The following is a 24662-nucleotide window of genomic DNA, read 5'->3' on the forward strand; positions in this document are numbered from 1 at the left end:
TTGAAAAGGCCACAACTGCCCAAGCAATTTTATTGGCAGAAAACAAAAAAGAATCAAGGTTTATAATAACTATATTCTATTGCATTTAACTTACATATGTTTTATTTCATCAAGCATTATAATACCTCAGCAGAACAGTATGGTTGACAAAATGAATAGAATTTCAAAACTCCCATACCTCAATAAAACATGTTTTTGTAGAACTACGGTGTGAGGGCATAATATGACCATCCATAATTGGCATCTCTCTATTTACATTTGCAACACTTTGCTGAGTTCTCAGTACATCTCCATAATCAGCAGCATCAAAGTTAGTTTTCCATACCATTACCTGTAGAACAAAAATGTTAGGAAGCATCATCACATTAAAGGTAATTGTATACTTATAACAGATATTCTATGAAGAAAGAAGTACAAGGTGTTAAACTGATGGGTCCCATGACTCATTTCATATTGAATAGCAGGACTCTTCCAGAACTTTCTAGGGAAACATTTCAGCATGCATGACATTTTCCCATGTGCCTCTGGACACACTTCTCTTCAGTTAATTGCATAAAACAACCAACTTGGGCAACTGAAATAAAAACTTCTTCCAAACAGGAAAGTGGGTGAATAGTATAGCTCATTTAATGCTGTCATGAACAACAGTCACAAGTTGGCAAATAAGTAAGGGTGGATGAAATAATAGTTATCTTTAATGATCTTTAAGTAGTTATTGGTACAAAGGAGGCCAACTCAGGTCCTCAAGAGCCACAAACAGGCCAAGTTTTCAGGATATCCACAATGAATATATATGAGATTTGCATGCACTGCCTCCATTATATGCAAATCTATCTCATGCATATTTATTGTGGATATCTTGAAAACCTAGCCTTTTTGTAGCTCTCTAGGACCGGAGTTAGCCACCCCTGTAATGATATTTTGTCTTTTTATTTTATTTTGATGGTTTTACATAATAGTTTTCCAAATATAAAGAAGGAGCAGTGCTGCACTCCACAATTCGTAGCAAAATCCACTAAGGAGTGCAAGAAGACTCTAGGTCCAATAATTTCATATTCAACATTCTTTATTTGTAATTTTAAATATTTCAAGGAGCCACTCCTGATTTCAAATAATGCACAGATAAATGACTGCTTCAGGGTCCCCCGACACGGACCCCGTGTTTCGCCCGAAGGCTGCGTCGGGAGGGACAGTCTATAATTTCAACAAAAGCTAAAAGAAGAACAAAACGTCAGAATTAGAGGTAATGGACCAATTTAAGGGTACAGAGTGTATATAATACCGCCGAGACACGTACCTTAAAGTCAGCTGAGGAGTTCACACAGCTCAAAATGGCAAGGAGGGCGGGCGGCTAGACTAAACTCAGCGTTTTTAAAAGGATCTGTTTTGGCGCGTTTTTTACCACCAATCAGAGGAACGAATCAGCTAACCAATCAGGGCTGGACAACCTGCACGCTACAAAATGAGTGATGTCATACAACGCTAACTAATGTAGGGAAACACACAGATGAGAAGGTTTCTTTGGAAATGCATACAGAGGAACACGGAGAAAAAATATGTATACGGAGAAAAAATATATATATTTTTGTTACTACACAAATTAATATAAAGAGAGCATGCAAATGAAAAAATAAAAAAATGAAAAAATGAAAAAATGAAAAAATATGAAAAATATGAAAAAATGTTGCCAATCAAAAAGTTATTTATAGAAAGTGATTATGAAGAAATTCTGCCACTCCATCTCATACAGAGGAAAATTATATGGTAAAATTATAAGAAATACTTATAAGCAGTATTTATAAGAAATATTGCCACTCAATCTCGTTATTTAATCCTGCCGGATGTAGGCTATTAAGAATAAAAATCCATTTCTGCTCTCTGCGGATAAGCATATCAGAAAAGTTTCCTCCCCGACTAGGAGGATGAAGCAGATCAATAACCAAAAACTTTAAGTCATCTTCAGAGTGCCCTGCTGTTTGCCAATGAGCGACAAGGGGAGCAGTGTCACGGCCAGTGCGAATATTGGACCGGTGCTCGATAATACGAGTACGTATTTGTCTGGTGGTTTTGCCCACATATAATTTTGGGCAGGGGCACAAGATCACGTAGATTACTCCTCGTGAATGACAGCTGGAAGAAAATTTCAAAACAAATTTTCTGTGTGTAATCGGATGTTCAAAGTTATCGGTGGAGAGGACTAAAGGACATACTGAGCATTGTCCGCAGGATTGATGGCCAGAAAAAATATCTGGAGTGGTATTGAGATTAGGTTGAAAATGCGAGTGTACAAGCATGTTTCTCAAATTTTTACCGCGACAAAAAGAAAAACGTAATGGATAGTTAAAGACCTCATGCAGAGATAATAATGACCAATGACGCTTTAAAATAGAGGTAATAGTGTACACATGAGTGGAGAACGGCAAAATACAGTTAATACATGAATCCTCTGTACGGGTTTGTGGAAGGAAAAGAAAATCTCGGTTTACATATAGTGCTCTTTTAAAGGCTTTACGGAGTACCCGGTGAGGGTACCCCCTTTCCTTGAACCGGAGGATCATCTGCTTAGCTTGTATTGTAAAGTCATCCTTAGATGAACAGAGGCGTCGAAGCCGTAATAGCTGTCCGGCTGGGATGTTCATTTTTAAAGGAGTGGGATGGTGACTTTCAAATTGTAACAAAGTATTGCGGTCTGTGCTTTTGCGATAAATAGACGTACTGAATATCCCTTCATTTAGCTGTACCTGCACATCTAAAAATGAAATGGTGACAGGATCAATGCAATGGTTAAATTTTAAATGAGGATTGCTCTGATTAAGCCAGTCCAAAAAATAATAAAACTGTATGTCTGTCCCTGTCCAAATCAAAAAAATGTCGTCTATATAACGGTACCATGCACTAATGAATTGAAAAAATGGAGAAATGTATACTACTTCTTCCTCAAACTTGCTGACATACAGGCATGCTAAACTGGGGGCCATGGTGGCCCCCATGGCAGTGCCTTTGACTTGTTGGTATAAGGTTTGCTGGAATTGAAAATAATTTCTGGTTAAAGCCAATCGTGTTAGGGAAACTAAAAACTGAGTAGATATACGATTTGGAGGAATACGGGAACTCAAAATGTTTTCAACCAATGTCAACGCCTCATCCTGGGGGATATTGGAATAAAGGGATACTATATCCAAACTGACTAAAAAGCATGTCTCTACAGGTGAAGGGAGGTTTTCAATAATAGTGATAAAATGGCCTGAGTCACGGACATAGGATCGACTTAAGGGAACATTAGGTTTCAAAAAAAGATCTACAAATTGCGACAAAGGTTCCAAGATAGATCCTATGCCCGCGACTATAGGACGTCCCGGGGGATGCACAAGGGATTTATGGATTTTAGGGAGAATGTAGAATGTGGGAATAATTGGATGTTCTGTTTGTAAAAAATTGGCTTCACGAGGAGTAAGCTGATGTGAATCTAAAGCATCCTGAACAATATCTTTAATTGATTCTTTTAATTCCTGAGTGGGATCCATAGTCAATGGCATGTAAAAGTCAGTATCTGATAATTGTCGGAGTATCTCTTCCTTATAATCAGTAGTATTTAATACCACTGTTCCCCCACCCTTGTCTGCTGGTTTGACAATGATATTTGGGTCAGATGTCAAAGATGAGATGGCTAATTTCTCATTTTTGGAGATATTGAAATGCTTCACCTTTGGCTTAGAGGGTAACTTTTGAATATCATGCTGAACTAATTTTTCAAATGTAATCAATACCGGATCGATCGGTCCGGGAGGAAGCCATTTTGATTTTTTCTTGATTATAGACATATCACCTGCTGATGGAGAATTAGCAAAAAAATGTTTGATACGTAACATACGAAAAAATCGAAACAAAAACACTTGTAAATTAAAGGCATCAAAAGGTATGGTAGGAACAAAAGACAGTCCTTTTTCCAAGATAGACAGTTCATGTTGAGATAATGAACGACAAGATAAATTAGACGTATCCTTTTGAATCCTTTTGAATAGTCAGTCTCGTCGCGTTGGACGCGACGAGACTGACTATTCAAAAGGATACGTCTACTCATGGACGAACACCAACACACCGCGAAGAAAAGTGACTTTTGCAAACTCTTCGGACGACTCTTCAGGGGAAGACTCAGCAGTTGCCACTCATCAAGAAGAATCAGCTCCTATCTACCCCTCTACCATACCTGTCCAACAACCAGCAGCCTCATCATTTTTCTCACAATTATCCTTACCACAGCCACAGTTACAGTCAGCACAAGCATTTTCACAGGCTTTTTTAGACCCTCAACCCTCCGGGAAACCATCCCGGAACCCCAGATACCGGGGGCGTTCTCAAGGTCCACAGAACTCTCGAATCACTCGCAACACGAAGCAGCAGCCACCCCAGGATCCTTGGCAATGACAGTACCATCATCTGGACTGCTTTAGATTTACATCAGCTTACTCCTCGTGAAGCCAATTTTTTACAAACAGAACATCCAATTATTCCCACATTCTACATTCTCCCTAAAATCCATAAATCCCTTGTGCATCCCCCGGGACGTCCTATAGTCGCGGGCATAGGATCTATCTTGGAACCTTTGTCGCAATTTGTAGATCTTTTTTTGAAACCTAATGTTCCCTTAAGTCGATCCTATGTCCGTGACTCAAGCCATTTTATCACTATTATTGAAAACCTCCCTTCACCTGTAGAGACATGCTTTTTAGTCAGTTTGGATATAGTATCCCTTTATTCCAATATCCCCCAGGATGAGGCGTTGACATTGGTTGAAAACATTTTGAGTTCCCATATTCCTCCAAATCGTATATCTACTCAGTTTTTAGTTTCCCTAACACGATTGGCTTTAACCAGAAATTATTTTCAATTCCAGCAAACCTTATACCAACAAGTCAAAGGCACTGCCATGGGGGCCACCATGGCCCCCAGTTTAGCATGCCTGTATGTCAGCAAGTTTGAGGAAGAAGTAGTATACATTTCTCCATTTTTTCAATTCATTAGTGCATGGTACCGTTATATAGACGACATTTTTTTGATTTGGACAGGGACAGACATACAGTTTTATTATTTTTTGGACTGGCTTAATCAGAGCAATCCTCATTTAAAATTTAACCATTGCATTGATCCTGTCACCATTTCATTTTTAGATGTGCAGGTACAGCTAAATGAAGGGATATTCAGTACGTCTATTTATCGCAAAAGCACAGACCGCAATACTTTGTTACAATTTGAAAGTCACCATCCCACTCCTTTAAAAATGAACATCCGAGCCGGACAGCTATTACGGCTTCGACGCCTCTGTTCATCTAAGGATGACTTTACAATACAAGCTAAGCAGATGATCCTCCGGTTCAAGGAAAGGGGGTACCCTCACCGGGTACTCCGTAAAGCCTTTAAAAGAGCACTATATGTAAACCGAGATTTTCTTTTCCTTCCACAAACCCGTACAGAGGATTCATGTATTAACTGTATTTTGCCGTTCTCCACTCATGTGTACACTATTACCTCTATTTTAAAGCGTCATTGGTCATTATTATCTCTGCATGAGGTCTTTAACTATCCATTACGTTTTTCTTTTTGTCGCGGTAAAAATTTGAGAAACATGCTTGTACACTCGCATTTTCAACCTAATCTCAATACCACTCCAGATATTTTTTCTGGCCATCAATCCTGCGGACAATGCTCAGTATGTCCTTTAGTCCTCTCCACCGATAACTTTGAACATCCGATTACACACAGAAAATTTGTTTTGAAATTTTCTTCCAGCTGTCATTCACGAGGAGTAATCTACGTGATCTTGTGCCCCTGCCCAAAATTATATGTGGGCAAAACCACCAGACAAATACGTACTCGTATTATCGAGCACCGGTCCAATATTCGCACTGGCCGTGACACTGCTCCCCTTGTCGCTCATTGGCAAACAGCAGGGCACTCTGAAGATGACTTAAAGTTTTTGGTTATTGATCTGCTTCATCCTCCTAGTCGGGGAGGAAACTTTTCTGATATGCTTATCCGCAGAGAGCAGAAATGGATTTTTATTCTTAATAGCCTACATCCGGCAGGATTAAATAACGAGATTGAGTGGCAATATTTCTTATAAATACTGCTTATAAGTATTTCTTATAATTTTACCATATAATTTTCCTCTGTATGAGATGGAGTGGCAGAATTTCTTCATAATCACTTTCTATAAATAACTTTTTGATTGGCAACATTTTTTCATATTTTTCATATTTTTTCATTTTTTCATTTGCATGCTCTCTTTATATTAATTTGTGTAGTAACAAAAATATATATATTTTTTCTCCGTATACATATTTTTTCTCCGTGTTCCTCTGTATGCATTTCCAAAGAAACCTTCTCATCTGTGTGTTTCCCTACATTAGTTAGCGTTGTATGACATCACTCATTTTGTAGCGTGCAGGTTGTCCAGCCCTGATTGGTTAGCTGATTCGTTCCTCTGATTGGTGGTAAAAAACGCGCCAAAACAGATCCTTTTAAAAACGCTGAGTTTAGTCTAGCCGCCCGCCCTCCTTGCCATTTTGAGCTGTGTGAACTCCTCAGCTGACTTTAAGGTACGTGTCTCGGCGGTATTATATACACTCTGTACCCTTAAATTGGTCCATTACCTCTAATTCTGACGTTTTGTTCTTCTTTTAGCTTTTGTTGAAATTATAGACTGTCCCTCCCGACGCAGCCTTCGGGCAAAACACGGGGTCCGTGTCGGGGGACCCTGAAGCAGTCATTTATCTGTGCATTATTTGAAATCAGGAGTGGCTCCTTGAAATATTTAAAATTACAAATAAAGAATGTTGAATATGAAATTATTGGACCTAGAGTCTTCTTGCACTCCTTAGTGGATTTTACATAATAGTTTGACAGAATTTTAATTTTTATGATATGGGATTTTTGTGAGGTTCTGTTTTGTGTACTGTTGTATGTTGTGTTAATATATGCATTATAGTTGTATTATAGATTGGGATTTTATATACTATTTCTTATAACTCACAGTGTTGTGAAGTGAAGTGAGAGATAAATATGATTAAAAAAAAAAAGAAAAGGAAATTTTTTATTTCTCAGAATTTTCAAAAATTACAATCAAGCATTCTTGACAGCAATACTGGCCGCAGCCAATTTTTAGTCCACAATACATGAGGAAAGGTTCCACACATTTTTAAGGCAGTTACAATCACAACAGAAATAATTAAGTAATAATAGACGATCAACTAGGATAACCATATTAACTGTTACTTAGAGTTACCAGCTATTTCACTAGGGGAGGTATCAATAGTTCCTGTAGTTTGTTTTTCCATAATAAATCTCTGCAGATGGGACGGTTGGAAGAAACAATATTTCACCTTTTTATATATATCATATCACATTTACATGGATATCTTAACTTAAATAATGCACCCATTTGCAACAATTTTGACTTAAATGTAAGAAATTCTTTCCTCCTATTCTGGGTTTCCCTCGTCACATCCGGAAACATTCTAACCTCCCATCTGGCAAAATTTCTCTTTAATATTACAAAAAAAGTTTTTGAACCCACTCTGTCTGTTTTCAATAAAAAGGATATTATCATAGTTGCAGGTTGGGCTTCTTCTAAACCAGTGGATTCAAGAATATCGGTTATATTCAACGGTTTTAAGGATTGATAATGATCCTCTTTTTCAGATGACTTTTTCATAGAAGGTGCATAATATACCTGGGACAGTGGAGGTAACGCTTGTTGTGGAATTTTTAAAAATTCTAATGCGAATTTATTCCACATTTCCATCGCTGACAAACTTACCATTTTAGGGAAGTTTATCAGTCTTAAATTATTGCTTCTTGTTTGATTTTCTAAATTCTCTAATTTTCTAGTCAAAAATTAATCTTCCTTCATTATTAAACCATTTTGGTTGTTTAATTTTTTTTATTTCTTGGGAGTTTTTCCCAATTTCTAAATCTCTCATTTTATCATCAGAAATTATTTTATTCACTTTAATTTCAATTTTTTCCATATTTTTTACTAATGGTTTTAATTGAAGAGATACATTTTTGTCTAACACAACAAGCGTTTCCCAAATTACTTCAAGTGAAAATGTATGTGGTCTCACAATAGGTATCATTTCAAATTTCTCACTTTCTAAGACAGGATCTTGAGATATATCCCCTATCACAGCTGCCCCTTCTAATCTTTCTGCTACCGGAACCTCAGACGTTTCCAGAGGACCCTCCGTAGTGTCACACTTTTCCAGGGACAACACAGTGTTCTCTGTAGGTTCGGATCTTGAAGTAGCAGGATTGTCAGGGGGTACTCTACAATCCGGGGATAAAGAGATCTCAAAGTCACGAGGGTTTGCATTGCCTTCCTGCATTCCCTCAAGCGACAATCCACCAGGTATCATGGAAATCCTTCTGATATGGGAATCCATAGGGCTCAATTTCGGACTGGCTAATTCTCTCTCTTGCCCTCCGTTTCCAGGCAGAATGAGGCATAATATTAGAATCAGAAATACAAGGAAAAAAAGAAGGGAACTTAGCTGAGTTGAAAGTCTCTCCTGTTTCCTCACGTGGGGTCTTTGAAGGTGGGCTGCTGTAAAATAGGATTAATGCAAAGTTCCCTGCATCTCCCTGCGAAGCCCGGCAAAGCCCGAAAGCCGCGTGCGGCTTTGGCGGTGCACCGACGTCGGCTGCACGCCGCTAACAGCTCGATGTTATAGGGCTGCTTCCGGGTCCGCCCTCCGTCAGAAAAGTCACGTGGTACAAGGAAAACTTCGGGGCACTGAGGCTCCTCTTACCCCGGCAAGAGAAATGGTAGGCAGTCCTTCCCCTCTCAACCCCTTAAAATTTCCTTTTCTCTGATGAGCCACAAAGAGGGACACCAATGGGACTACCTAGCTAAGGGTTGTCACCAAACAAAAAGTGAAAACATGAACATTGCCAGTAGCGAAAAAACATGTTTATAGGAGAGAGTGCCTCTTTTCTCTTTTGTATTCCCCTCCAGCAACCATAAGAACATAGAAAAGATATAAAAGACGACAACCCAGGAAGCCATTGTAAAGTATCACAGGAGGATGGGAGTTGGTATGTACTCCACAAAAATATCATATAGAACAGAATGTCTAATCTAGAATCCAGACAGGAAGCAATATCGATTGATTGAAGAATGAATGGACAGAGATCTGCTTTGTAGCTTTGCTAATATCGTCTAAGCAGGTAGACCTTATAGACTGGCAACTGACATCACAATGGCCAAGACAGTATATGAGCTTGTTATGCCCTTCTAAGGTTATCCCAACTAGGGTACAACAATGGATAAATTACTTACCTGATAATTTTGTTTTCCTTAGTGTAGACAGATGGACTCAGGACTAATGGGATTATGTGTTTCCCTGCTAGCAGATGGAGACTGAGTCAGGTTTCAAAGCTGACGTCACCCTAGATATACCCCTGCAGTGACCTCAGCCATTCAGTATTCTCTTCAAAAAGCCACTGTGGACATATTTTGTTGAAGAATTTTTTACCTGCTGCTTCGCCGCTCTTCCCCTCGGCTCGGTCGGCCCTCCCCACGCGGTCGGCGTTGGCCTATCGGGGCCAGGGGAGGTGGACCGGAGACAAGCCTCTCGCGAGGCCTCGAGGCAACACAAAATTTAAAAAAATTAAAAAAACCCAGCGGCGTCAAAACCGATGGCAGAAGGAAGCAGCCACCGGTAAGCCCTCCCCGGAAGCCCTGACGCCTCCCCAGAGCCCTTTAAAGGGCTGAAACGGCTCGAGGCGTCGCGCGCCTAAGGAGCGCAACAAAGGGGCCTGCCCCTTTGTGCGCTCCTTCGTGCGCTCCAGCACACGGTACCAGACGATACACTCGCTACCTCCCTCTATTACTCCAACCGTTCTTTCTCCCAAGCGATCCACCTTAGCTCTCCCCTAGCAGTCGTCCACCCACTCCCACACTCAACAATACTCCAGCATTCGTACAGTCAATCAAGCATCCACTCCAGCATCCAGTATGCTTCCACTCACTCCAGCATCCAGCATTCTTCTAGCAATCTTCTAGTCACTCCAGCATCCAGCATTCGTCCAGTCACTCCAGCATCCAGCATTCGTCCAGTCACTCCAGCATCCAGCACTCGTCCAGTCACTCCAGCATCCAGCACTCGTCCAGTCACTCCAGCATCCAGCACTCGTCCAGTCACTCCAGCATCCAGCACTCGTCCAGTCACTCCAGCATCCAGCACTCGTCCAGTCACTCCAGCATCCAGCATTCGTCCAGTCACTCCAGCAACCAGCACTCTTCCAGTCTCTCCAGCATCCAGCATTCGTCCAGTCACTCCAGCAACCAGCACTCGTCCAGTCACTCCAGCAACCAGCACTCGTCCAGTCACTCCAGCAACCAGCACTCGTCCAGTCACTCCAGCAACCAGCACTCATCAAGCCACTCCAACACCCAGTAGTCATCCAACAATCTTCTCCACCAGCAATTTCTTCTTAAAAGACAGCATGCTACAAACTTTCCCCATTCAGATCATCCCTCACCTACTCTCCCACAGAGCGAATACCCCCGTGCTCAATCTACGATCAAAGAGATCCCTGATTCCAATCATGATCTCCCCTCTAATACAATTCCTAGGATTATCTCTAATCACCTTAACCCTTTTCAACTCGCAGTCGCTCTCAAAAAAATCTCATTTGCTGAACGACCACCTCCTGGACACCCAACCGGACATCTGTGCCATTACCGAAACATGGCTAAAAAACACAGACACCGCCATAATTAACCAATTGCCAACACAACAATATGACATTTTCTCTATCCCCAGACCTAAAAAAAGAGGGGGTGGAATAATGTTAATAGCAAAAAAAGAACTGAGACTGTCCCAGCAAGCCTTCAAATCGACGACCAAATTAGAAATCGGACTATTCAAATCCTCCCAGCTTCAAGTCTGCCTTATTTACGCCCCCCCGGGGCTCCTAGAATCCGACCCTTCTCCACTCATCGAAACCATAGCCAAACACATCAACACTAACTCACCGGCTATTATTTTAGGAGATTTCAACATCCATGTTGACTCCCCTACCCTATCATCTAATTGCGAAGCCCTTCTCTCTTCTCTCCAGGCTATGGGATTCAAACAAATTATAAACAATCCCACACACAAGGCAGGCCACACGCTTGACCTAATATTCACTAACGAAACCATCTCGCCCATCACCCCTCCTTCCTGCACCCCCATCCCCTGGTCAGATCACTCGATGATAACTACAAAATTATCTATAAAACAAAAATTGACCCCTATTGTTACTAAATCCTCGATCCAGTTCAGGAAACCCTGTCCCATGGACACTCTCAACAACAGCCTGGCCGAAGAACTAATTAAACTGGACTTCTCAGATGCGGATACCGCTATGAACTCCTGGCAAACTATTACACACTCAGTAGCTAACAGAATTTGCCCTGTAACAACAAAAGTTATCAACCCAGCCCGCACGAACAAGAAACCCTGGTTCTCAACCGAACTAAGGAAACTCAAACAGGATCTACAACACAAAGAACAACGCTGGCGGAAAGATTCCTCCCCTTCCTCACTTGCTTCGTACAAAACTGCAATGAGCTACTATAGGACATCCATTACCCGCACCAAACGAGATTTCTACGCCAAAAAAATACACGGCTTCTTATATGACCCAAAAACTCTGTTCTCATATGTAGCTGCCCTTACCACACCTTTGCTCCTCACCATCCCAGAAGAAGAAGCCCAGAACAAATCCACAGAGTTGGCTATCTTTTTTGATAACAAAATCAAAAACCTACTTGCCCCCCTGGCATCAACTAACACTTCCCCAAACCCTTCGCAACCATTAAGCCTCGCAACCAATAACCCTCCACCAACTATCTACAGACCGTCACTAGAAATTCTTGAACAGACATCCTCCCTGGAAATTGAATCAATAATCAAGAAAATGAAACCTTCCACTCATCCATTGGACCAAATACCAACCAAACTACTTCTCACCATCCCTAACACCATTGCTAAACCGCTGGCAGACATCATAAATTGCTCCCTCAATCAAGGATCGGTCCCGGACTCCTTAAAAATTGCTTCACTTAAACCCTTACTTAAAAAACCCAACCTGGACCCAGCCAACCCTGCAAACTTCCGCCCCATTGCAAACCTACCTTTTATAGCCAAGCTAATGGAAAAGCTTGTCAACATCCGACTCACAGACTACCTTGACTCCCACAATATTCTCTACCCCTCTCAATTCGGATTCAGGAAATGCCTAAACACAGAATCCCTCCTTCTTTCTCTAACGGACAACATCCTGATGGGCCTTGACAAGGGACAATCTTACCTGCTAGCCCTTCTCGACATCTCTGCTGCGTTCGACACGGTAAAACCACACTATCCTCTTAAAACCGTTTAATGGAAAATAGGCATATCCGGCTCTGCACTGCTCTGGTTCACATCCTTTCTGAACAGACACTACAAAGTCAAAATAAATGACAAAGAATCTCACTCCATTCCATCAAACCAAGGCGTACCTCAGGGTTCGTCACTTTCCCCTACCCTGTTCAATATATATCTACTCCCTTTATGCCAGCTACTCAATAGTCTCAATCTCACCCACTTTATATACGCGGACGATGTTCAAATCATAATCCCCATCGCGGACCCCATCTCTACTCTAAATTTCTGGAACAACTGCTTACAAGCCATCAACCTTCTGCTCTCTAGTCTCAACCTGGTCCTAAATACTTCCAAAACGGAACTACTGGTTATCTCCCCTAGTGACACAACCCCCTCGCAAATAATGCTAGCATCCCATTAGCAAACCAGGTCAGAGATCTTGGGGCCACCCTTGACTCTAGAATGAATTTCAAAAAATTCATTAACGCCACAACCAAAGAATGCTTCTTCAAGCTACAGGTCCTGAAGCAACTTAGACCGCTCTTACACTTCAAGGATTCCGTTCGGTGCTTCAAGCCATACTGTTTTCAAAGATCGACTATTGTAACGCTCTATTACTTGGTCTCTCCCCGCTTCGTCCACCAAACCTCTTCAGATGCTGCAAAACGCAGCGGCTAGGATCCTTACAAACACTCGTCGCAAGGACCATATCACACCAATGATATGGCTGCCCATATCAATATAGAATACTGGCTGCCCATCCAATATAGAATACTTTTCAAGGCTCTCACCATCATCCACAAATCCGTCTACCAGCAATCCACTCTCCAACTCACCTTCCCACTCGAATTACATACTTCCGCAAGACCGATCAGAACTGCCTACAAAGGTTCGCTCAAGGCCCCCCCCAACAAATCATCTGTCCACAACTCTATTCACAAGCGTGCTCTTTCAACAGCAGGTCCACTACATTGGAATTCACTTCCCCAAGACTTACGCCAAGAACAATGCCATTCAACATTCAGAAAGAAATTGAAAACCTGGCTGTTCGCAGAAGCCTACCGCTGAAGGATCTCCTCAACCATCACTGACTCTCATTCTCCCACCCCTCCTTAATCCCTACCCCCCCTCTTTTCCCTCTCCCCTTCCCCCCCACCCAACCTCACCCTTTCCTTCTCCCACTGGACATACCATGCTAATAACTGCCTAGGATAAATCTATGTTTACGTATCTTATAGTTTTTGTTGATTATATATTTATCTCTCTCTAATTGTTTCTTAGTTTAAATTCTGTACTGTCTTCCATTGCCCAGGTTTTACGCTCCCTGTTTAATGTAACTTTACTTTCTACCTTGATGTTAATTGGTTTCCCCTCAGTTACATTGTAAACCGGTACGATAAGACCTAGTCTTGAGCATCGGTATAGTAAAAGAAATTAAATAAATAAATAAATAAATAGAATTTGATCAGAATTTGGATACGACTTGGTTAAAAAGCTTGATGAAAAACAGGAGACCGCAACTGTACTCAACCAACATAAGCGCTGAATCCCAGTACTATAGATGCCCTGAACTATGGGTAGGGCAACGGCTTACCCGTAATCACATAGAATTGAGGTCCAACTCATGGGCGATTCCTTGGCACCTCTCCTGGGCAGCCATGGGCGGGATGTTGAGTCCATCCGCCTACACTAAGGAAAACAAAATTATCAGGTAAGTAATTTCTCCATTTCCTAGTGTGTAGTGTAGCCAGATGGACTCAGGACCAATGGGATGTACAAAAGCTGCTCCCGAACAAGGCGGGAGGCAGCCCGCGGTCCTGTTAGCACCGCCCTGGAAAAGGCCGTGTCCTCCCGGGCCTGAACGTCCATGTGGTAGAATCTGGAGAAGGTGTGTAAGGAGGACCACATCGCTGCTCGACAGATCTTGGCGGATGACAGTAGTAGGCGGATATTGCCTGGGCCCTGGTAGAATGAGCTTTGACCTGTAGAGGTAAAGGCTTCCCTGCCTCTATGTAAGCCGACCTGATTACTTCCTTGATCCAGCGGGCTATGGTAGCTCACAAAGCCGCTTCACCCTGTTTCTTCCTCCCTTGGAAGAACAAACAAGCAATCTGTCTTGTGCACTGGATCCGAATGTTCCAGGTACCGTACTAAAAGTCTACTGATGTTTAGATAACGAAGAAGATGGTAGTCTTCAGTGTCCTTATGTCTATCCAGGGACGGATTGGTTCAGGTGAAACCCCGAGACTACCTTTGGTAAGAAAGAGGGAATGGTGTGAAGCTGTACTGTTCCTGGAGTAAATCGAAGGAATGGTTCCCGACAGGACAGCACCTATAGCTCAAAGATGCGATGAGCTGAGCATATCGCCATCAAGAATACATTCATTAGTGTTGATAGGCGTAGTGACAGACTGCACAATGGTCTGAAGGAAGGCCTTGCCAGAAAGCCCAATACCAGATTGAGGTTCCATAGGGGGACCGGCAACTTTAAGGGTTCTTGTAGATGTTTAACCCCTTTTTGGAAACAGGCAAGTCCGGATGTGCTGCCAGACTGGTTCCGCCCACCTCGGCTCTGAAGCAGGAGAGTGCTGCCACCTGGACCTTCAGGGACTTGAGACAGTCCTTTCTTCAGACAATTCTGTAAAAATTCTAGGATCATGATGACCTTAGCTGTTTGTGGGGGTACCACGCGCTCCCCACAACAGGCCTCAAATATTCTCCAGATCCATATGGATGTCAGGGATGTTGAAAACTTCCATGAGCGGAGCAATGTGGAAATTACTTCTGCTGAATATCTGCGCTTCATTAGGCGAGCCTTCTCAAGGGCCAGACCTTAAGAGAATAGAGCTGGATCTTTGTGAAGAATTGGGCCTTGTTGGAGAAGATCCCTGTGCAGGGGCAGACAAAGGGGACTCTCCACGAGAAGCCTCTGCATGTCTGCATACCACAGGTGCAAGGGCCAGTCCGGGGCCACCAGAAGGACTAAACCTCTGTGGTATTCAATCTTGAGGATGATCTTGCCCAGTAGAGGCCATGGGGGTAGTAAGTCCTCCTCTGGCCAGGTCTGGACAAGGCCGTCGAACCCTTGGGAGCGCTGATCTCGCCTGCGACTGAAGAACCGGGGAACCTTCGCATTGTGAGATATAGCCAGTAGGTCAAAGGATAGAAGGCCCCAGCTGGAAGGCTCTGGTCGACAGCATCCATTCCCCCGGGTCCAGGCTTTCCCTGCTGAGAAAGTCTGCTCTGATGTCTTTTCCAGCGATGTGGGAAGCAGAGATCCCTTGTAGGTTTAACTCTGCCCATTCCATAAGGGGGTCTATTTCCAGACACACCTGGTAGTTCTTGGTTCCTCCCTGACGGTTGATCTAGGCCACCGTTTTGTTGTCTGACATCACGCAGATTGCTTGCCCCTGGAACCTGTGGCTGAACTGCAGGCATGCTAATCTGACTGCCCGCGCTTCCAGGCGGTTTATGTTTCAGTTCACCTCTTCCTCGGTCCATCGCCCCTGAGTTGTCAGTTCCTGACAGTGAGTTCCCCACCCCCAGAGGCTCGCATCAGCTGTGAGGATGATCCAGCTCGGTAGGATCATCCTCACATGCTGTACATGCTCAGTAGGGCATGTCTGAAAATGCTAGAATCTTTAAGATCAAAGATCTGGACTGTGTGAGGACTGCCATCCTGCTTGTCCTCTGAGAAAATTTCAAGCTTCCTGTTGACTTCTGAGGTGAACAGGTCAATCAATAGCTTTCCCCAGTGATTGAATAGTTCAACCATGATTCCTTGGATCCAAGGACCTCTTGTGTGGTTTGTAATACTCTTCTGAGGCAGTCCACCAACATATTTTGGATTCTCTGAAGGTAGGTTTGCTTGGTAATAGGCATTGTAATATCTTGCCCATGATCAGAACTGAATGGCCTGCAGGCAGACAACATAAGAGCCAGTACCTCCCTTCATGTTTATATACAACATGGCTGCTTAGTTGTCCGTCTGGATTAAGATTCTCTTTCCTGAGAGGAGAGAAAGCCCTCAATACCTAGCGAATGACAAACATTCAGATGATTGATTTGCAGATTACTTCACTAAGGACCACAATCCTTGGTCCAAGTTGCAAAGTGTGTGCCCCTCCCATCCCCTGGTGGAGGAGTTGGTAGACAGCCGCTTGAGGCAATGGAGCTTGTAGAGAGACCCACTTTTAAAACTTCTGGTTCATCCAGCACTAAAAAGGGTGCTCTCAACCCAGAAGTTACAGAAAATTGGAATAATGGATGATACAGCTGTTCCTATTGGCTCTGAAGTCCCCAACGAACATCCTGAATGTGCATAGTCAGTGGAACCATGTGTACCATAGTTGCCATGTGTTCAAGACCATCCTTGATGCTCAATCTGTTGAAGGAAGGCCCTACTAGGCCCATCAGTAAAGCATCTCTCTCCACAAGAAGAAATACTTTCTTGATGTGAGTTTATTCAGGTTCTTATGAACTGAATTCTTTGATCCAGAAATATGTTTGACTTGGCAAAATTGACCAGGAAGCCCAGGAACTGGAGAAGCTGTAATGATTTTGAGGGACTCCAGAAATTCTGGCAGAGATGGCTTAGTCACCAACCAATTGTCCAGATATGGTAATAAGGAGACTCTGATGGCGAAACTGTGCCACCATTACGGCAAGACATTTTGTGAACACCCTTATAACCAATGAGAGGCCAAAAAGAAGCATATTATACTGGAGGTGCACATCCTTCACCAGGAACCTGAGGATCCATCTGATAGGCTGGATGAATAGGAATGTGTGCATAAATACAAAGCACACATTAAATCCCTAAGTTGAATGAAAGGGAAAATCATCTTGGGGGGGGGGGGAGGAGTTTGCTTTGAATCTCTCCCAACCAGCAATTTGATGTCTCCACAAGTCCATTATAGGCCTCAATCCTCCCTCCACCCCAACCCTCCTTCTTGGGGTTAGGAAATACCAGCAATATAATCCTGAGAAGGGACAAGTTAGACTGTCTTCTGCTGAGGAGTGACTCCACATCCAGCTAAAGCTGGGCAAATTGAAAACAGCCTGAGTTGAAGACTGAAATCCACTGGTCAGATGAAGCTGAGAGAAGAGTAAGCAGTAGCCATATTCTATAATTTTTAAGAGTCACTGGTCCTTTGTGGTCCAGAGTCATTCCAAGAGAAAGGACTGAATCCTTCTCACCAGAGGCTACAGGTGTCTGTCATCAAGAACTGGTGCCCAAGCTTAGGTGGTGTCTGCTGCTGAGACATGAGCTGACACCTTTCCTTCCCTCTGCATACCTCCTTTACATTTATTAAAATTTATGAATCGCCTAACACTTAAAAGGTCTAGGCGATGAACAAATGAACATTCATAATAAAAAACAAACATTCATAAAAAAACAAAATGTTCAAAATAAAATCATGAAATCAGATAAAATAATGCATTACACATTAAAAAAAAAAGAAAAAGATATTCAAATAAGATCATAAAATAAAGTAAAATAATATATTCCTTAAATTAAAATGAAATATAAAACAAATAAATTAAAACAGACAGACAGCTGATGCTGCTGAAGAGGCGCAGCTTGATACTAAATGAGCATAATGGGTATCTTTGGAAAAATGGGCACCTGTAAGAAAAATACTGGCATCAGGCAGGAGCCGGCTGGTTTCCCATCATAGCTGACGACGACTGTAATATGGATTGATGCCCCTTAATCAGATCCACCATCGCTTGAAATCAGTCACTAAACAAACTGTCCCCTGTATAGGGTACATCCACGTGGATTGATCATGTACATCCTTTTGAAGGCCACTCACCCATGAAGTGAGCCTTTGGGCCCCTATGAAAGCAGCCAAAAATCTGGCTGCAGTATCAAAAGCTTAATATATGAAATCAATAAGGTGTTTCTTACATTCTTCCACTGCTTGACAAAAGTCTGGGTTTCATGATTCCATCAAGGGTTCAAGCTTTTGGCTGTATTTGTAGAAATACTGAACTGTATGGAACTGGTGAGCTGGAATCGAGCTACTCAGCACAGAATTAGAAGACATTCTTCCAAAATGCATCCAACACCTTTGGGTTCTTCCTAGGAGGTATAAGAGTGACCATAACCCATAGAGTGGTGTGGCAATTGGCAATTCTGGTAGGGATCACATAGGATTCCTGTGGAGTCCTCATCTCCTGAACATGGCGGAACACTAAGGAGAATCCATCACTACATGGTAAGGACTTAATCCCAAAGCTGGAAGCTATTGCAGAGAAGTAGCAGTTTGAGTAGTCATGGTCTGTGCCCAAGCAGTGACAGGAGCCCTGAGTATGTATAAGTGATGGACATCAATCATCCACAGATGCAAGTCTTGAACCCATTTACCAAGTTTCTTGGCCTTGGGCTACTCTACTTTCTTCAACAACTTTTTATGGATTTTCAGGGGGTTGTTTTTTTTTTTTTTTGTTAAGAACTTAAAAGTTCTCTTTGAGGGGCTGCCGAGGCAGTGGCAGGAAAGTAGAAAGCAATGAGGCAGATAGAGACACTGGGCCCCAAAAAGATGAAATGTTCTGGGCTACGTCCATGCAGTAGGCTCAGATGAAGAAAAACGGAGGAGCTCATGAGATAGCATGTGCATGGGAATTTTCACACATGCTCAGTAAAGTCTTTATTGAGTTCTGACAGCTCAGTGGAGATCCTGGAGACAATGACAGTATCTTTGTCATTGCTGTCTGATGATGTCACCTTGTGTGTAATGGTTAATTTATGCCTATTTGTCAGAGAAACAGCTGTATGACATTGCATGCCCATTCATCAGTAGAATATAATGGATGATAAACTGACTGTGCTTATAGGGAAAAATTTGAACACCAACTCCAATTATCCACCAATTACTATTTTGCATAGTCAGGATAGAAAAATAGTCAGCTCCCAGCTCAGGCTTGAGAAACAGGAGATTCTCTCAGACAAACATATTTTAATATGCTATTGAATAAATTTACCTGCTCATCAGAGCCTCCAGAAGCAAAGAAATCCCCAGCTCTAGAAAAGACAACACAAGTAGCTGGACCCTGCAATAAAGATGAAAACAGGAGCATTTATGAAGATTTACAAATATTGTTCTTTGTACAGAGCCTTGAAGAGTATCTTCAACCAAACATGGGACTACCTTCCTCACAAGTCAAATGCTGTTATTTGTATTATGCATGAAGTACAGAGGAATTTATTTATAAATTTTATAGCATACTGATCCACAGACCTCAGCAGGTTTAAAAAAAACCAAACAAAAAACATATCTATGAGACCAGTAAGTTAACAGCAAACATTACTCAAGTTATTTGTGAAAAATAAAATGTAATCAAATTAAAGCCAGCAAAGAAATGATAATTTTAAATAATTTGGCCAGCAGTTTCCTTCCTGAGCCTTTGGGCTTCCAGCTCAATCAGACATGGATGCTACAGCACCATAAACTTCTATTTCTAACTACTCAAGAGTAAGTCTCCTATTTTATATCCTTTCACAAGTCACTTACCTCAGTCACTGCAGTGACAGTCCTTGGTTTGGGACCATGCACCAGTGTTCCTTCTGAAACCCTGCAATTAGATGTCACTACTATGCCAAGACTGGAATGTCTTCCCACCCAAAGGCCATAAACACTACCTATGCAGCCCAGACAACCCAGGGAGCATAGTCCTGGCTCAGGAATTAAATACATATCATCTGCATTGTAATATGCAATAATGCTGCCAATCCGGCCTAGGATTGGCAGCATTATATTATTTTTTTTTTAAGATATTAAACGAGACTTCCTCCAGAATAAATGTAAAGGGACATTAAGAATTCCTATATTATCTGCCTTGTCCAATAAGCATATTTCTATTGATTTAACAAATGCAAATTTTGTTATGACAGAAGTAAATGAAAACATTCTCCCAGAAAGCATCACGGAGTACAATACCAACTACAACAGATGAAACTTCAGGTGTAGTCATTTATTTCATGCTTTTCCAACAGGAGCGAGCAAATCATGTTACAACAGATCAAAAATATAAAACCAAAGATATAGAATAGAATAGTTTGAATTGTATGGTTTGTGTTCTGCCAATAGGAGCAATACTTGTGGCCAAAAATTCAGAGAGAGGCTTAGCAGGCAGAGCCCATCCTGCCTACTGTCAAAAAAAACACAGAAGAGAGCCTATCCCACCCACAGCTGAAGATGGAGAGGCCCAGAATAAGAGCACAAGGCAGCCTTTGAGCCCAAGAGAGAGAGAGAGAGAGAGAGAGAGAGACTGTGCAAGGAAGTGAGATGTGTGTGAAAGAGGGATTGCGTCTGCACGTGTGTGTGTGAGAATGAGGGAGCATGTCTGTGGAGTGAGATAGGAAGCCTGTGTGCAGGTGTGTGTATGAGAGAGACAGAAGGAGCCTGTGTGAGGGGCTGTAGGAAAGGGGGGGGGGGTCAAATTCTAGAAGTGGAAGGCTGGGAGGTGGAGATAAAGTAGAAGGGGTTGAGCCTCAAGGGGGAGAGGAGAGATAGAGGAGAGCCTGAGAAGGCAGAGTGAAAGGAGTCTGGTCAGGGGAATAAGGAGAGTGGGTGGGCCACTCTTACAGTACTTCTAGGGAAATTCTGCTCAAAACACTTAAGACTACATCTAAGAAATAACTTTTCTGTATTACATTTTAAATTAATTACTCAAGGACTGATGCAAATTGTGTTATTCTGACCAATATAAAGTATGCAGAATTTTGCATTTTTGTGCACAGAATTACCCAAGGAGTAAAAAGTGGAATAAGAAAGATATGATAGACATTTAAATACCTCCAAGGTATCAGTGCACAGTAGGAGGACCCTGCTCGATGGAAAGGAAGCTCTGAACAAGGGATCATGTGATGAAGGTGAAAGGAGGTAGAAAGGAGTAGTATAAGGAAATTTTTTATTTTTATTTTTTTTACAGGGAGGGTGGTAGAAGCACACAGAGGAGGTGCTGGAGACAAGGACATTATATGAATTCAAGAAAGCATGGGATAAGCACAAGGAATCTCTGAAGGAGCGGTAGGAATGGTAGAGCTGAAAAGCTAATATGAATGGTCAGACTAAAATAGCCCATATGTTTTTTTCCTGCCATCACTTTTCTGTATTTCTGTGTATGTACCCAGTATAAAGAGCTCTTTGCTCTCAGAGAACAAGTCCAGTTTCTTGAAGGTAGCATGGCAGACTTGAAGGAACTGAGAGAGGCATATAGAGAGAAAAATGTACAGTATATACATTATATATAAATATATATATATGTATTGATTTTCTTCTAGCTGAAGCCACACTCAAATTATCCACACTTGCATCTTTTGCTCCTGTTCCCTTGAATCATATTATCCATCAAGCTTTTATCTACCATATCACTTCCTTTCTGCCTTTCCTTTTCTTCTTTGTAGTACCCTCTGCTCCACTCACAGGTCAATTGCATGTCAATCCCTATCCTTTCCAGACTGGTCTGTGTCCTGACTATTATAGATTACAACTCCCCAAAACCTGTCATGTTCATTATGTAGTTTACAGCTTGACTGTTATGAATCCTTAGGCTACTTTTCAACATGCAGACCCTTGCTTTCATCACAAATGGAAAGGTTTTCTTGCTACTGGGCCTGTGACTCAATATCATCAATGAGGATGAACGAGGCTTCCTTGGTATTGAAGCATTGTCAGCAGTTGATGTCTGTCATGGGTCCCTCAATGCCAATACCTCTGGTGCTGGTGGAGATGCATCTGACTAACCTGACCGACAAGACATCCATTAATCTAAACCGCCAGAGCTTGACAGTCTATAAACAGATACCACAATGGGACAATGTGCTCTAGCCCTAGACAGTGGATGCAAATTTAGTGATGGTCTGTAATGGACATCCTGAAATTACAGAGTGGGCAACACTTGAAGTCTGACATCTTTTCAGCCATTTGAGGAATCATTTGTTGGAAGAGGATGAGCCAAGCCAAGGGAAAGGGCTTGGGGGAGATAAAAAAAAACTTAGGAAGTACTGCAAAAGATGATCCAAGAAGAAACTAATAGGACAGAAGAAGAATTAGCCAGCTAAGTAGACCTAAGCAAAGGAAAAATTATCTCTATCAGGCAAACCACAACAGAGAACACATCCATTACCGATGGAGACAAAAATATACTGAGGGGGCTCTGCAAGGTTGTGTGTAAAATGGGAAATCCTACATATACCCAGAAAAGCTTCAAGGTTTTTCCAGAATTCTCTGGGAGCCTGTGTCACCACCATCCAATGACATGTCATGGACCACTCTGCTGGAACTGGATACAATTGCTAGGTCAGGTGTTCTGAAGCAGATGTCTTCGCCTGAAGCAGTCGCTGTTCCCTTGGGTGCAGGCAACCACCAGGACTTCCCAGGTGGCGAACAGGAAAAGCAGGAGTGTAGCTAAAATGCCAAGATTGAGGCAGGAAGCAGGCTAGGATTGGAGCAAGAACCAGGAGTCAGGAATGCAGAGACATGATCATGTAATAGGATAGCAGACCGATAGTGCTTCCGTTGGACAGATGCAGAGTAAGCTGTTGGACCAATAAAGGTGTGGCAGGCTGATCTTCCTTATATACAACAGCTTATTAGGGCCACATTTAATGCTAGTTCAATAGGGAGTCATTTGAAGGGGAGCGGGTGAGGTTCTCCCTAACAATTACTTTGTTTGATATTTACCAGGGGATTCATGTGTTTCAGAGTCCCTGTATCCCTGCCACTAGATCCACCTGGTCTTGAACACCTAAGGCTGTAAGGTTTGACTCCCACTGCCCTTGATACAACATAAACAACTGTTTATTCTTTAAGAGATCATTAGGTTCACAAAACCACAGAGCAAGAAGTTTATAGTTACCCTAAATTAATTCTAATTACAATATTTTAGTTTCACATTAATGCTCTTACCTCACAAACAGGCCAATACAGTAAAGTGCGGCCGCGGTTACCCTGCTTCTAACCCGCTTTCTACTCACAATTTGGCTGCGCTAGTCTAACCTGCAATTCACTATCCCTTTTAACCCATCCTTACCGCCTCTTTAAATGAATGGGTAACCCTTTCCGCCCGCGGCATGTATATGAGATGTAAACGATCAGATTAGCTATTCCCTCCCATACAGTAACACGCGCCCCGATTATCGCTTTTTAAACCTGCAGTTTTGCCGCGCGTTTAACCTGCTAATTTACTGCCTACCCCTACCCCTGCGTTAGTGTGGAGAGTCAGGCAAGCCGAGACGAAATTTCACGGGCCACGGAGCAGCCCCAGCCAGCCCCGCTTCACTGCTTGACCCCCTCACTCCCCAGGACAAGACCGAAGTGAATCGGGCAAACTTTCCGCCAGCCCCCGCTCACCTGCCCTGGCCGCGTCCATCTCCCGCGTTGACAGCTCCGGAGCAGCCCCAGTCCTCTCTCCCCTCCTCCCGAGGACAGCCGGCAGCGAGAGCGGCTTCAGCAGCCCGGGGCGGATCGGGTGCTCCCCATGGCTCCCTATTCTCTAAAAGGTAATGAGTGCACGCGGTGACCTCTGACATCCAGCCGGGCGCTCAGGTCATGGCGTGCGACGTCCGAGGTCACAGCATGCATTCATTACCTTTTAGAGAATAGGGAGCCATAGGGAGCGCCCGATCCGCCCCGGGCTGCTGAAGCCGCTCTCGCCGCCGGCTGTCCCCGGGAGGAGGGAAGAGAGGACTGGGGCTGCTCCGGAGATGTCAGCGCAGGAGATCGGCACCCATGGACGCGGTCAGGGCAAGTGAGCGGGGGCTAGCGGAAAGTTTGGGGGAAGTTAGGGGGTCAGTTATCCCTTCTCCTGTATCCACTTCTTGGTACCTGTCATTTCAAATGTCATTTGAAATGACAGGTACCAGCGCACCCAGGATACTGTATAGGCGCTGTATAGCGTCTATACAGTAAAATGGATTGCGCTTCATGGACACGCGTTGGACGCGGCTTGCATTTGCATGCCATTTAAATACAGTATCGAGCGGTATGTGATCCAGACTGTGCGTGCGGCAAACGCGGGTGCGCCCGGCACTAACGCACCTCTTTCTACTGCACCTTACTGTATCGGCCCGAAAATAAGTAACTATCATTTATATTATAATCTAGTGAATTTTCAGTAACAATTCACTAGGAATATATATGGTTTGTCAAACAGACAACCATCAGGAATGATCAAACACCTATTTGGATATTATAATCATGGGTCTCATACAGATTTTTGAACAATGTGCTTATA

The 24662-nt window shown here is 42.8% G+C and overlaps 1 protein-coding gene across 3 annotated transcripts in view; it reads right to left on the reverse strand.

The window, feature by feature from the left end:
• The window catches only part of POC1A (POC1 centriolar protein A), a 163425-nt gene that overhangs the window by 35914 nt on the left and 102849 nt on the right, over positions 1-24662 (reverse strand). For all 3 annotated transcript variants that reach the window (XM_029599472.1, XM_029599471.1, XM_029599469.1), the window contains 2 exons: positions 19407-19475; positions 179-331 (listed from right to left, as the gene is read on the reverse strand). In XM_029599472.1, coding sequence (XP_029455332.1) covers positions 179-331; positions 19407-19475 — 222 coding nt within the window. The remainder of the gene's footprint in view (positions 1-178; positions 332-19406; positions 19476-24662) is intronic.

Source organism: Rhinatrema bivittatum, chromosome 4 (assembly GCF_901001135.1).
Source record: "Rhinatrema bivittatum chromosome 4, aRhiBiv1.1, whole genome shotgun sequence".
Taxonomy (NCBI): Eukaryota; Metazoa; Chordata; class Amphibia; order Gymnophiona; family Rhinatrematidae; genus Rhinatrema; species Rhinatrema bivittatum.